The 12,988-nt window shown below is 34.6% G+C and overlaps 1 protein-coding gene across 4 annotated transcripts in view; it reads left to right on the top strand.

Annotated features, from left to right (window-relative positions):
* The first annotated feature begins 940 nt into the window (after positions 1-940).
* The window catches only part of LOC149541921 (callose synthase 9-like), a 185,758-nt gene continuing 173,710 nt past the window's right edge, over positions 941-12,988 (top strand). The window contains exons 1-7 of one of the 4 annotated variants that reach the window (XM_089796976.1): positions 941-1,158; positions 1,419-1,662; positions 8,401-8,498; positions 8,682-8,842; positions 11,198-11,294; positions 11,831-11,938; positions 12,138-12,263. In XM_089796976.1, the coding sequence (XP_089653102.1) occupies positions 1,461-1,662; positions 8,401-8,498; positions 8,682-8,842; positions 11,198-11,294; positions 11,831-11,938; positions 12,138-12,263 (792 nt within the window). In that variant the 5' untranslated portion in view covers positions 941-1,158; positions 1,419-1,460. Of the gene's footprint in view, positions 1,258-1,415; positions 1,663-8,400; positions 8,499-8,681; positions 8,843-11,197; positions 11,295-11,830; positions 11,939-12,137; positions 12,264-12,988 lie in introns of all 4 variants that reach the window. The other 3 variants (XM_089796977.1, XM_089796978.1, XM_089796979.1) reach the window with 3 other exon arrangements.

Genomic DNA, 12,988 nt, shown 5'->3' on the forward strand with positions numbered 1-12,988 from the left:
CGGTCATGTATAATAGCTAATAATAAAATAAAATTATTTTGGATAGTGAAAAAGGGACGGTCACATGTGTGCATTTAAAAAAAATTAAAAAATTAGTCTTCATTTTTAAAAAGATTTTGAATTGTTTATTAATATGACAAATAAATTAAGACTATGTAACTAATTATGATCTATGATCTTTGTGGATGTTGCAGTTAGAGATAGTTAAATACATTATATAAAAATGAGAACAACATCTTATAGTATAATAAAAGAGAGTTAAGACTTAATTTTATGAAGCACAAATAATGAAATAGTAGATATTGGTTTACTTAGTACTATGACTTTCAACTTAAATGAATTCAATTTCCATAAATTATTATAAGATTTAATAGAATATTTATCTAAAATTAATTACCTATACTTTTTAAAATTAGAAATTGTCCCATTAATTTTTCAATTTTTATTTACTTTATTGAAACTAAAAATTAAAGAAACTGCTACCTTCATAAAGTTATATACATAAACTTTACTACCAAATCTATCAAATTAATAGAGTCTCCCACTTTTTATATAATCTTTAAAAATCTCTAAAAATTCCCTACAATTTCTTTGAAACCACGTTCCTACTCAGTCTCCTGCTTTATCGAAGGAGAGTTAACGGCTTACTGCTATTATTTTTTTAATCAATACTCCCTTCTATATTAATTTTTTTAAAGACTAATTTTGAATGCTCTGGTTTTACTTCAATTTTGAAGGCTAATTTGGGGAGTAGAATTTATCTAAGGTTGCTAAATCTGTAGAGCATTTTACATACATTCAGTAGGTGTAGCAGCCAAAACTGGAATTTTCTTTTTGGCGATATCATATTCCATGGCTAAACTTTGTGTTTCTTTAACTTTTAACCTCTCGCGGTTAACTTTTGGGAAATTTTAATTGTCTTCACCCCGACAGTTATTCAGACGTTTTGTTATGTTATTAAACAGGCAGCTAAGCTTTTCAGGATTTGTGCCTGGGCAATTTGAAACTTGAAGATCCGTAGTAATATTTTGACTTTGGTTGTTCGTTGAGGAGGATTTTTGATTAATTCCATTGCGAATGGATTGCGCTTGACAAGTCGGAGGGTTTGGTCGTTGAACTTGGATGTTTGCGATTCCTGACAGTTTGCCTAATAAAAAGGTAAATGATTGATCTTTACAGAACTTCATATCCAATACTTTCCTTTCATATGACATCCTATCGCTCTTTCGCGTCACCAAACTTTAACGCCATGTTCTGGTAAAAAACCGACTTAATAGCTCTGGCAGCATTTTGCTTTGGTTTTTCCTTCCCCTAATATCACTTTATGTAGAACCGTAGAACCTCTTTGATCAAATTCATTGTATTTGGTTATGCGAAGGATCTTTTCTCTTATTCCTAATTTAACTCTGTTGCAGCAGCTATAAGATTTGAGGATCTTATGTTGTGATAGTCGATCAGCTATGGAGAGGGCAGAGAAGAACTGGGAGAGGCTCGTACGTGCGACCTTGCAGAGAGGGCAGCTTAGAAGCCATTTGCCCAAAATAGCTTCCAGTGGGCTTGCAGGACCCGTGCCCGCCTCTCTACAAAACACAGCTAACATAGATGCCATTTTGAAGGCCGCAGATGAAATTCAGGATGAGGATCCCAACGTGGCTCGCATCTGTAAGTGTTTTGGGCATTACGCATTTCATTTCCATTCATATTTAGAAATAGAAACAACAGACCGTTTGGGAAAGTAGGAATTGTCATTGTGATAAATTTCAAGTATATGAGAAAAAAGGTTATACAAGATATGTCTACTTATATTAATTTGCTTTCAATTAGATGCGTGGTTTGCTTCGGAGATTATTGTAATCTATGTACTACAATGATTATGGAAATTGTTCGTCAAAGAGTCGACTTAATTAACATAGTTAGCAGCCTCTTCTCCATAAATGCGCACGTAAACCTGTGGCTGAAGAGACGATTCAATTGCTTTTTGTCATTTTATTTTAGTTAATGCACACGCTATAATTGCTACAGAAGAAATGACTACTCAAGGAAATTGGCCATCTAAAGGACTGCGTGAGATATATCTGAAAAATCTCCCCAAAATAAAAGTAAAACAAAGGGACAACTTGATGCGCAGTCAAAAACTTCGCAGGAAAAATAAATTCTGAATTGATTTGACAATTAGGTTGGACCTTCGCATATATGCGTTTTGGTAAACTCTCAATCTCAATTTACAAAAATAGAAAAATAATTGCAAACTGTTATCTTCGGAAATCTCAGAGCCACTGCTCTCTGGTTGATGTATTATTTCCCTTTTTGGTTTTCCTTGGGCGTCCCCTTGGCCCTACCCAGCATGTATTCAGAGGAGGGAGTTGGGGTGAGACTAATCCTGGGGCGGCAGTCACAGCCTGTAAGTGCCCGTAACCAGATAAACTGATGCGGCAAGTATAAACTGGGAGACCACAGACCTAGACCAGATGCCTTTGTCCAACTTCCCCACACCTCTGGGTGCCCTGGTTTGTTGTACTGTATGACCTATCCCGAGACAATAAAAAAGTAAAACGGTACATTATAGCAGCAAATATTCTTATTGAATTGGGACTTCTGACACCAAAGATCAGATCACAGGCCGACATTTTTAAACCACTATAATGCAGTCTAGTACATGAATAAAGGCCGTATATCAATCCTATATGCATGATGAATGGTGTATTACACACATTCCATTATAGATGTGTGGCACTTTTATACATCTTAATTCTTCTCAAGTAGCATTTAATTCGAATTAAATATGATTAGTAATTTGAGTCTAATCATGTGCTTGAGTCTAGTTCTGACTCTATTTTGGCATTAAAAACTTTTTGGAAAAGTAAGCAAAAGGGTGTTTTTGACCAAATTCTCCGAAATTCAGTCTGGGTACCTATGCTGGAAACCAAAGTCACCCAAAACTCGTCTGAATTCTGCCAGGGCTCCTGTGACAGAATTTCGCTCTCTGTAGCAGACTTTTGACAGAATCTTACAAGGACCAGACTTTTGAGAGAATTGAACCAGGAATTCCTAGGTCCAAGAGAGAATCTGGTAACTTAGTATTAATAATATGTTATCTTATTTATCTAGGTGTATATATAATTTAAATTCATATTTTTGGTATAATTTTATTTATTTATATTTTATTATAATTACAAATAAACAGTGTTACCTCTAGTTTCCAGGGCGTCAATTTTTTTGCCAAAATTGGGGATCGAGGAACAGGGTGGGGGGTGGGGACGACAAATGGGATGATTATATGTTGTCTAGGGAAATTTTATAAGGAAATCTGCAAATATGCTGTTAAAGTTTTGATCAGATTTGTGTGTAGTGTTTTAATCTTAAATTCAAATTGTGTAGGTGTATATATAATCAATGTAGATATAATTGAGCTCTACACAATTCAATAATATGAATTATTTCTGTAATATGTCACAAGAATGCCAACGAAATAGTTAAGTCAATATTGATCTACAAAATTGATATTCAATATTGAATCTCTCTATATCAATATCAATATGACTTGCTGCTGTCGATAAACTCAAGCTTGATCTGTATAGAAGACTGAATGTATGTTGATCACTATCTATCGAAAAATGATTTTGATGTCATATAAATACCATTGAAGGTCTCATGAGGAGACACATCTCCTTGTGAGATCATATGTTGTATGAAGAGATGTCTCTTTGTGAGACTAATCTTAATATCATGTAATGCAAAATAAATGACTTTGATTTTGTATAAATATTGATCTGCCTTATGAGGTGGATGATATCGATATCAACTTGAGATAATATTAACATCGTCTTGCAATATGTGATAGTTGATATCCTTATCAACTTTGTGATTGTACTGTTATCATTATCAACTTTGTAAAATGTGATAATTGTTATTGTTATGTATGATAGACGTTATTATTAATCATAACTATGATAGTTATCACTTGATAACTATCATAGTTATTGGTAATAATAACTACTACCATAGCTATTGGTAATAATAACTACTATCATATTAGTCATAAACAATTATAAGTTTGATAATAATTCTCAGTGAATTCCAAAAACAGCAATAACATATATAATAATAACAACATATACTATTATAATATGATGTTTACATTTAATCATAATATAATATTGTATGTATAGTCAGATTTTATCTAGTGGATGATAGGTATCAAATGCTTAAGGTCAATAGATCAATTGAGCATTTGGTTTCACCGGTTAGAATAATATGATTGAAGCTACAAAACATTGACGCTCCCTCTTAGCTAGGTAGGATTAATCTTATCCCACAACAGATCCATCAAATGTAGATATCACCTCATCGAAGAGAGATGGCATATCCATGAATATAAAGTCACTTGCTATTCACCATTACTCTCAATGATATGTGCATTGGCATCGTGTCACATGATGCCTATCATAGAGATATCAATTCATGGCATATCCATGGATATTAAGTCACATAATATCCACTATGATTATCTAAAAAAATAATGGTTTATCCAGTGATATCAAGTCTCATGATATCCACCATAATGCTTAATGAGATATAGTTCATCATGATATGCCCATGGTGTAATGCTCCGATCCCTACAGTTGAAGACGAGATACCACTATATACCCAATTTCGTCTCAAAGCGAACTAGAGGCGATGTACAACTTGGAGGGAGGAGTGTCTGGGTAGTTGGTGGGCCGTACGACGAAGTCGAATGGGTCGTACGACTAAGGTAGGGGGAACCATACAGTTGAGATATGGGACCGTATAGTGGAGATAGAAGACCGTACGAGGGGAATTGAAGGTCGTATGGTTGCTCTTAGGAGGCCGTACGATGAGTGTGAAACTACCGTACAGAAATGGGTTGAAGCGTTCAACAAGGGTGAAATGTAGCACAGAGTTGATCTTCAAATGTAGTAATGCCGTGCCCTCCGGATGAATGGACAACTCAAGAAATTGTGCAAGAGGGGCCAGAGTATAACAAACACAGATAGATATAGATATATTCCATACTAAAATGGTATTCCAGATTTGCCAGATCCGAAGCGAAGTAATACACTAACAGAATAGGGTGAGGTTGAATCCCACTGAAATTGAAGAGAGCCAAATAGGGAAGATCTTTCACTTTTGAAATGGTGAACAAAGAGAATTCCAACAGGAATTTGCAATACAAAGAGAATAATCCAAATCGCATACCTACTACTATCTAATGCCGTGCTTAAATACCCTTCGGAGAAACTTCCTGACAGTTTACAAAGATAGCCGACGGCCATACCTAAGGAAAGAATTAAATAAAATGGGTCTGAGATATACCAAATCAATCAACCCATTAACAAAGGTCTGATTAAATATTTATTTTTTGACAGGAACATTGGACACTGATATTAGATCTCATGATATCCATCAAGATGGAAGAGCTAATTATTGCAAAGTCGTCACTTTACAATATTAACCAAATACAAGTGTTCGTCATTGAAAAGTTGTCACCTTTCAAGGATGTTCACAGGGACCATAAAGTCATGAAGTTACACACATGACAAATAAAAAAGTTTATACATTAAACATCTTTAGTAATATAAGTACAAATGAATTTAACCTTTGTCTTAGATAGAGGCTTGATGACAATGTCCGCAGTTTGTTCATTGGTATTAACGTATTTCAACAGGATCACATTCCTTTCTACCATGTCTCTAATCATAGTGATAATGCATCTCAATGTGCTTTGATTTGTCATGGAATACTTGATTCACTAAAAGTTTTATACAACTCTGGTTGTCACAATGTATGATAGTAGGATCCAAAGATTGACCAAACAATCCCACAATGAGTTTTCTTAACCATACTGCTTTCGTTGCTCCTGTGGAGGCTGCAATGTGATTGGCTTCAGTAGAACTTTGTGCAACTTAGGATTGTTTCCTACTAAACCAGGAGATCATAACTGATCCTAAACTGAAGAAACACCTTGATGTGCTTTTTCTGTCTAATTGTGCCACGTAGGTATCTCAGAATATGCTTTGCTGCAACTAGATGTCTTCTTTGGTTTACACTTGAATTAACTAAGTGCATTCACTGAATAACAATGTTTGGTCTCGTGTTGACCAAATATATTAAGGACCCAATAATCTACCTGTATAACGTGGGATCTACACTTTCTGAGTCTGCTGTTGCTTCCTTTAACTTGTGAAAATTTGTTTCCATGGGTCTAGTTGTGGGTTTACACTGCATCATCCCAAACCCTTTCAGAATGTCAACAATGTACTTTCTGTGATTTAGAATAATACCATCATCTTGCTGCCACACTTCTAAACTGAGGAAGTAATGTAAAGGACCCAAATCCTTCACGTCAAACTCTAATACTAGATCTTGCTTACATTTGATAATGAGGTGATCTTCTCCTGTAATCAATAAATCATCAATGTATAGGATCATAATCAATATCTCACCTTTAATTACCTTGAAGTACAAATTCGGATCTGCATCATTCTTGGATAATTTTAAGCCAAAAAGATATTTGTCCATCCTTCCATACCAAATTCGAGGAACCTGCTTAAGCCTGAATGATGCCTTCTTCAATTTGCACACATGAGAATCATTAGTAGGTATAACAGATCCTTCAGGCTGCTCCAGTATACATCCTCTTCTATTATTCCATTTAGGAAGGCAATCTTCACATCCATCTGGTGAATCTTTCATCCTTTAGTTGCAACAATGGCAATGATAGCTTGGGCAAAAGTATATTTGGCAACTGGGGTAAATGTTTCTTCATAGTCAATCCCTTCCTTTTGAGAGGAACCTCTGACCATAAACCATTCTCAATACTGCCTTCTGTAGCATGCTTGATTTTGAAGAAACTATTGACTTACCTTTTGGTCTGGGTACAATGTCCCAAACATTATTTTTAACAATGGACTAGTACTCTCTTGTCATAGCATCTTTCCAAACTTGAAGTTTGGTAGCTTTCTCCACGCAGGAAGGTTCAGTTTCTATGATCTCATACATTAAGGCAACATAACTGGACTACTTGTGAGGTCTTTTTCTTTCTCTGAAGGTTCCGTTTGGTGCAACATATTTTTCCGGTTCTTGAATCATCTTCCGTGCCCAAATGGCCTCATCCGATTTTCATTAGTGTATCTAGGTTCATTAGCAAGGTCCATGGATTCAATTTGACCTTCATTTTCCATTTCTTCAAGAGTCTCCCTCTGAATCTCAAGAGTGTGATCCTCTTCCATGTTTTGAGGTGGTTTTGGATTTTCTGACTCATGAGTGCTTTTGGATTTTCTGAAAGCAACATCTTCCTCAAAGGTGATATCCCTACTTAGTTCAATTAATTTCTGACCAAGTAAGATCTTATAAGCTTTAGATGTTTCATTATAACCTAAAAATATTCCCTTTCTGCCTGAGGGTTCTAATTTGGATCTTTTCTCTTTGGATACATGAATATATTGTGGACAACCAAAAATTCTTAAGTAACTTACGTCAGGATTAACTCCCGTGAATACTTCTTCAAGGATTTTGTTATCTAGGAGGGGGTGAGGACATTCTATTCTAGATGTATATAACAACACTAGAGACTTCAACCCCAAAAAAATGTTTCTAGGTTTTGATCATAAATCATAAACTCTAGTAGCCTCAACGATAGTTCTATTCTTCCTTTTTGTAACCCCATCTTGTTGAGGGTTAAGGAAATGTGAACTCCCTCTTAATCCCAGCATCAATACAAATTTTTTGATGTTTCCTGAAGTATTTTCCTCCCCATTATCATTGCATTATTATAGTAACATGATCATTTTTATGGATCTTTGTTTATTAGTAGGTGCTTAAGTATGAACGTTACATAATGATTAAGACGAAGTTTGTATATTGAGTTAGTTAATTATACTTCTTGTATAGGTATGTTATTTCATTTGGTAACCTCAAGGGACTTTCTAATGATGAACCCCAAGTCATATAAGCTTAAACTCCCTCTCAAGAGTGTAAAAGTTAGTTTGGGTTCAATTCATGTCATGTCTTCAATAATACAATTTAATTATAATACTAGTTTGAAGTTAGATGTCAAGAGGAACTATTGTTGTACTTTGTTGATCGGATGGGACAACCAAACCATGTTGTTGGCTGAACAAAACCATAAGCAAAAAATAAAAATAGAAACTCTTTTTTTCCATGACTAAAATTTTTAGCCTGATTCATTTCAAATGACAGTCACTTATCTATCTATCTATCTATCTATATATATATATTTTCGTGCTAAAATTTGTATTGATAAATTGGGCATTCCATCACTGACACATAAGTTTAAGGTCTAGCAGCTGCCTTAGTAACATAAGAATTTGGAGAAAAAGTAAATGCTTTTAACTGTTAAGTGGTTTGAGTATCTTGCAGTGTGCGAGCATGCATATTCTTTGGCACAAAACTTGGATCCTGTTAGTGAAGGAAGAGGTGTATTACAATTCAAGACTGGATTAATGTCAGTCATCAAGGTATGATCCCGTATAGATGTAGTTGTTTGAGGCAGTTTCATGTTAGTCTTTTATTCTGTTGTGCTTGTTTCATGAAAAATGTAGTATACATGCCCACCATTATATTTCTGATTGCATTTCACTTTGAAATGTCTGCTTATCATTTGTTTTTAAATATTGGTTGCATGTTTTGGTGCTTTGCAGCAAAAGCGTGCCAAGAGGGATGGGGGAACGATCGATCGAAACCAAGATATTGACCGTTTACAGGAATTTTACAAGAGTTATAGAGAAAAAAATAAAGTGGATGAATTTCAAGAGGAGGAGAAGAAGCTGCAGTCTGGAGCATTCAGTGGTGACCTTCGAGAGTATGTACCATGTGCTAAAATCACAAGTTGTCTTTGGATTGTTTCTATCCATGTAACGCATTTGTTAAATAGTGAAGCATGCTATATCTCGTTTCCCATTGGCATTGGATAATACATTAGATCATTGTGTAAGCCTGCTATTTCAACTTTTAACATGTAGCTAATACATTGGACAGCAAGTATGACAAGTATGACACTAAAGAAATTTGTTTGGGGCAAAAATTAAACTTGCTGGTATCAGAATAACTTATTTTCAACCTAATTATTTGGGTTATTCTCCTGCAAATGCGTTGACTTGAAGGAAACAAGCTCCCACCTCCGCCTTGTAATCTGTAATGTCTCAAGAATCGTGTCTGTAATTGTTTGTTAAGTGTCATCCTCCCTATGCATGTGTTGAGATTGTGTGTAATATCCTTATCAACCCTAAACAAGTAGGAGAAGAAAAACTTGTGATTCAAGTATTAGGCCATTGTTGAACAGTCTGGATAAGTGAGAGGGGAGGCTAATCAACTATCATAAAACAATTTTTGCTAACCTTAATTAATCTGAAGCAATCTTAAACCATTTAGATGACACATAAGCACCATACTCTATAAACACCTAAACTTACGTGAAAAACACCAGTTCAGGCAATTTTTACAAAGGCTCATTGTTGGGTTACTCATTGCAAGTGAGACTCATTGCCAGTTGGTCTACCTGCCTTGATACTGAAACAATTGATTACAAAACAGTCTTACAGACCAAAGTGAACTAAAAATGCTTCATCAACAATAACAATTCTTTGTAGCACATCCGGTTAGGAATCTTTTGCCTTCTACTGAATACTTCTTCCTGTTACTTGCCTTATACTGAATACTTCTTCCTGTAACTTGCCTTCTACTTGCTTCTAAATCTTGTCGCATTACTTCATAGCCCTTCGAATACTGAATATATTCACCACGCTGTTAATGTAAGTTCATTTATTATTTAAATTATTCTTAATTCTTACATCCTAAGTTGAATCGATAAGAAAATGCTTTGATTTCCATAAACATATGGTACAAATAGGGACAATCTTTCATTTCTATTATCTTTTAAGTACTTTAATTTCATCTGCAATCTTTATTTCTTGTTGCTAAGCTTGACCTGTTCTTACATTGTTATAAGGAAAGAGGAGGTCTGAATACAATCGAAGATGATTAGAGACCACTTGACAGGTTCTCTCAAAGATTACAGATCCAAGGCCTTATCCTATATTGGGACTATGCCCGCAAGGCTCTTAGGGTTGATCCCTACACTATCTTGGGAACTATCCTTTTGGGATTTAGGCCGCCATTCCTTGCATTGCTTCATCCTACCTTCTTCATCACTAAAGATCTCACCATTATATTAAACAATGTAGGGATTATCTATCCCTAATAGAATTCTGATATTATAATATTATGTAAATCAGTGTCTAACATAGATATGTAAAAGTATAATTTACTGTCATGCAATGCTTACTAGCATTGCAGATAAGTAATTCCTTGCTCTTCCTTAAAGAGTACATGAAACATATTAATAATCTCTCAATCTTCCATCTGATTGGTAATCAATCTGTGATACAATTTCTTTATTCATCTCTTTGAAGAGTACCCATTATATATATATTCCCCTTATTCTGTCAACATTACTTTCTTATTCCTCCAATCGGGAATGTCAATAAATAGTTCTTTTCTATTGATACTATCTACTTAGTGCTGACTGTGCTACTGCTATGCTGACTCAGAACTTCTTCCCTAAACTGTACAGTGTACTATATATGTTTATATAATCTATCCTCCAACTCAATGATAAAGTATCATGTTTGTTGATGCCTAAGCTATTCATCAATTTATATTATAAGTATACGTAAATTGCTGGTTAGTAGTTTTGCAATCTATATTAGGTGCTGACTGTTCTTCCTTTGATTCTGCTATTTATGCTCTGAATATTGTCAAGATAATTTATATCATATTTTATCTCCTTCAGAGTCTTCAACCATGGGTTCAATATGAATACTGTTTGCTGTCTAGAGTAGTTCATTGAATATAAGAATTATGTTTTTCCATGATTGATACCCTGTTTGGGGTAGACATTTATATTCTTCTTTTGCTGGGGGAAGGGTCACATCCCTTCTGTGGGGACTTTTCTTAATCGTATGATAGTATTATTATATTTAATCAACTATATGCTCCTTAAATATATTAAGTAAAATATATTAAATTGGTGGAACATACATTATATTTTGAACATATAAATAATAATATACATACTATGCATTCAATTTTCTCATGTTTGAATTTTTTGCATTTAATCAGTGATAAGATACCTTCCTAATTGTTAGATACATTCCAGATTGGAGCGAAGAACAGTGAAAATGAAGAGAGTTCATGCAACTTTAAAGGTTTTAGGTGAAGTAGTTGAAGCGCTTACAAGTATGATCCCAGAAGAGGTACATATATATGAAATTATTATTTGAAAAATAAGTACATTTGTCTTTAGTACCCACAAAAAGCTGGATTATTTCTTGGTTAAAAATAATTTTCTGTTTAAAAGTTCAAATTACCCACTCTTTTTAGGCAGCTTAATTTATGGTCTGCATGTTGTTATTACTTGATTAGGTGCTTTTTAAAAATTGAAATGTCTGTCCAAGGGGTTTAGCTTAGTTGGTTGAAGCAATGAGTTCTCATTGTGGAGACCCTGGTTCAAATCCCAAGCGGGACATCTTTGTGGAATTCTAAGTTGTGACTCTTGGTCTTCCAATTGTTGTTTCTAGTGTGGTTGCTCGTAAGGAACTTGAATAAGCTTGTAAGTCTCATATTGTTGCTTGAATAAGCACAAGATTTGTAAACGATTTCAATATAAAAATTGAAATGTCTTTAAGTACTCAGTGAAGGTTTTTACCTCGATGACTACTGGCTGATTAAAACTAATGTAGACTTTTTGTGTGTTTTAAGATGACTAATTGTTGCCCTTTCGATTTGCCAGTTGAGAAGAGTAATGGAAGCAGACGCAGCAATGACTGAAGAAGTGCCTTACAACATTATACCATTGGATGCACCAGCTCCAACAAATGCTATTACCACTTTTCCAGAGGTAATGATGTTCATTCAAATGTTTTTATGGATACTTAAATATTCCCTATATTTTGCTTTGTTGTTGGAAACTATTTCATTTAAAGCAAGATATTTTAATATCTTAAGTTAGTAGGGCTGAGAAGAATTCACCAAATGGATTCAGGGCTACTGAGATTCATTTTGTTGCACTAAAACCCATATGGTGGTTACAAATTCAGGTCAGAGCTGCAGTTTTAGCATTGAGCAGTTTTCGAGATTTGGCAAAGCTACCTGATGATTACCCTTTGCCAAAGATGCGAGGGTTGGATATTCTCGATCTTTTATGTTATGTATTTGGATTTCAGGTTTGTTCTCACGGAGAACCTTTTCTTGGACACCAGAGTAACTTGTTCATTTTTTACTGACAAATATGAACATGAGTTACACAGAATTTTTCCTTTTGGAATCATATTAACTTGTTTAGGTCTTTTATTATTTCTGGCAATTATGTAATCTATTTTGCATTCTTCAGATTCTTACAAAAGCATCTGACCAGAACGCTTTGATGCTTGAAGGTTTTTATTTTCATTTGGCAATCATAGGAAAGATGCTTTTCATGACTGTTTGTTCCCATAGTTTATAATTGCCTTCCTGGTGTTTAGAGAAATTAAGTCCAAGCTTAGAACTTTGCTTTGTCATATCTTGTCATCAAAACCTTTGACAAAGGATTTTCTTGTGCAAAAGCAGTTATTAAAGACCTGTCAAAATCTACAGCTACACAGCCAAAATTACTCTCACACAACTGTATATTACTGCTCTTTCTTTTGTAGATTTTTCATCCTGTTTTTTTCCTGCTCTCGACGACATTTTTAAGCATTCTTTTTCTTTGACTGTGTCTGTTTGTAGCTTTAACAATCACTGTTAAGATCGTCTCATATACCTGCAATAGTTCGTTCCCACTTTTTCTGCAATGAACATGATTTCTAAAATTCTAAGTTATTCCTTGTGTTTTTTGCCTGCACGATCTGCTCCTGGACGAGTCGGTGCCTTAAGTTTGTCATGACCTTTTTTTGTTGGGTTTTGTGGCATT

Source organism: Cupressus sempervirens, chromosome 8, assembly GCF_028749045.1.
Source record: "Cupressus sempervirens isolate cs-2001-9-10 chromosome 8, ASM2874904v1, whole genome shotgun sequence".
Lineage (NCBI taxonomy): Eukaryota > Viridiplantae > Streptophyta > Pinopsida > Cupressales > Cupressaceae > Cupressus > Cupressus sempervirens.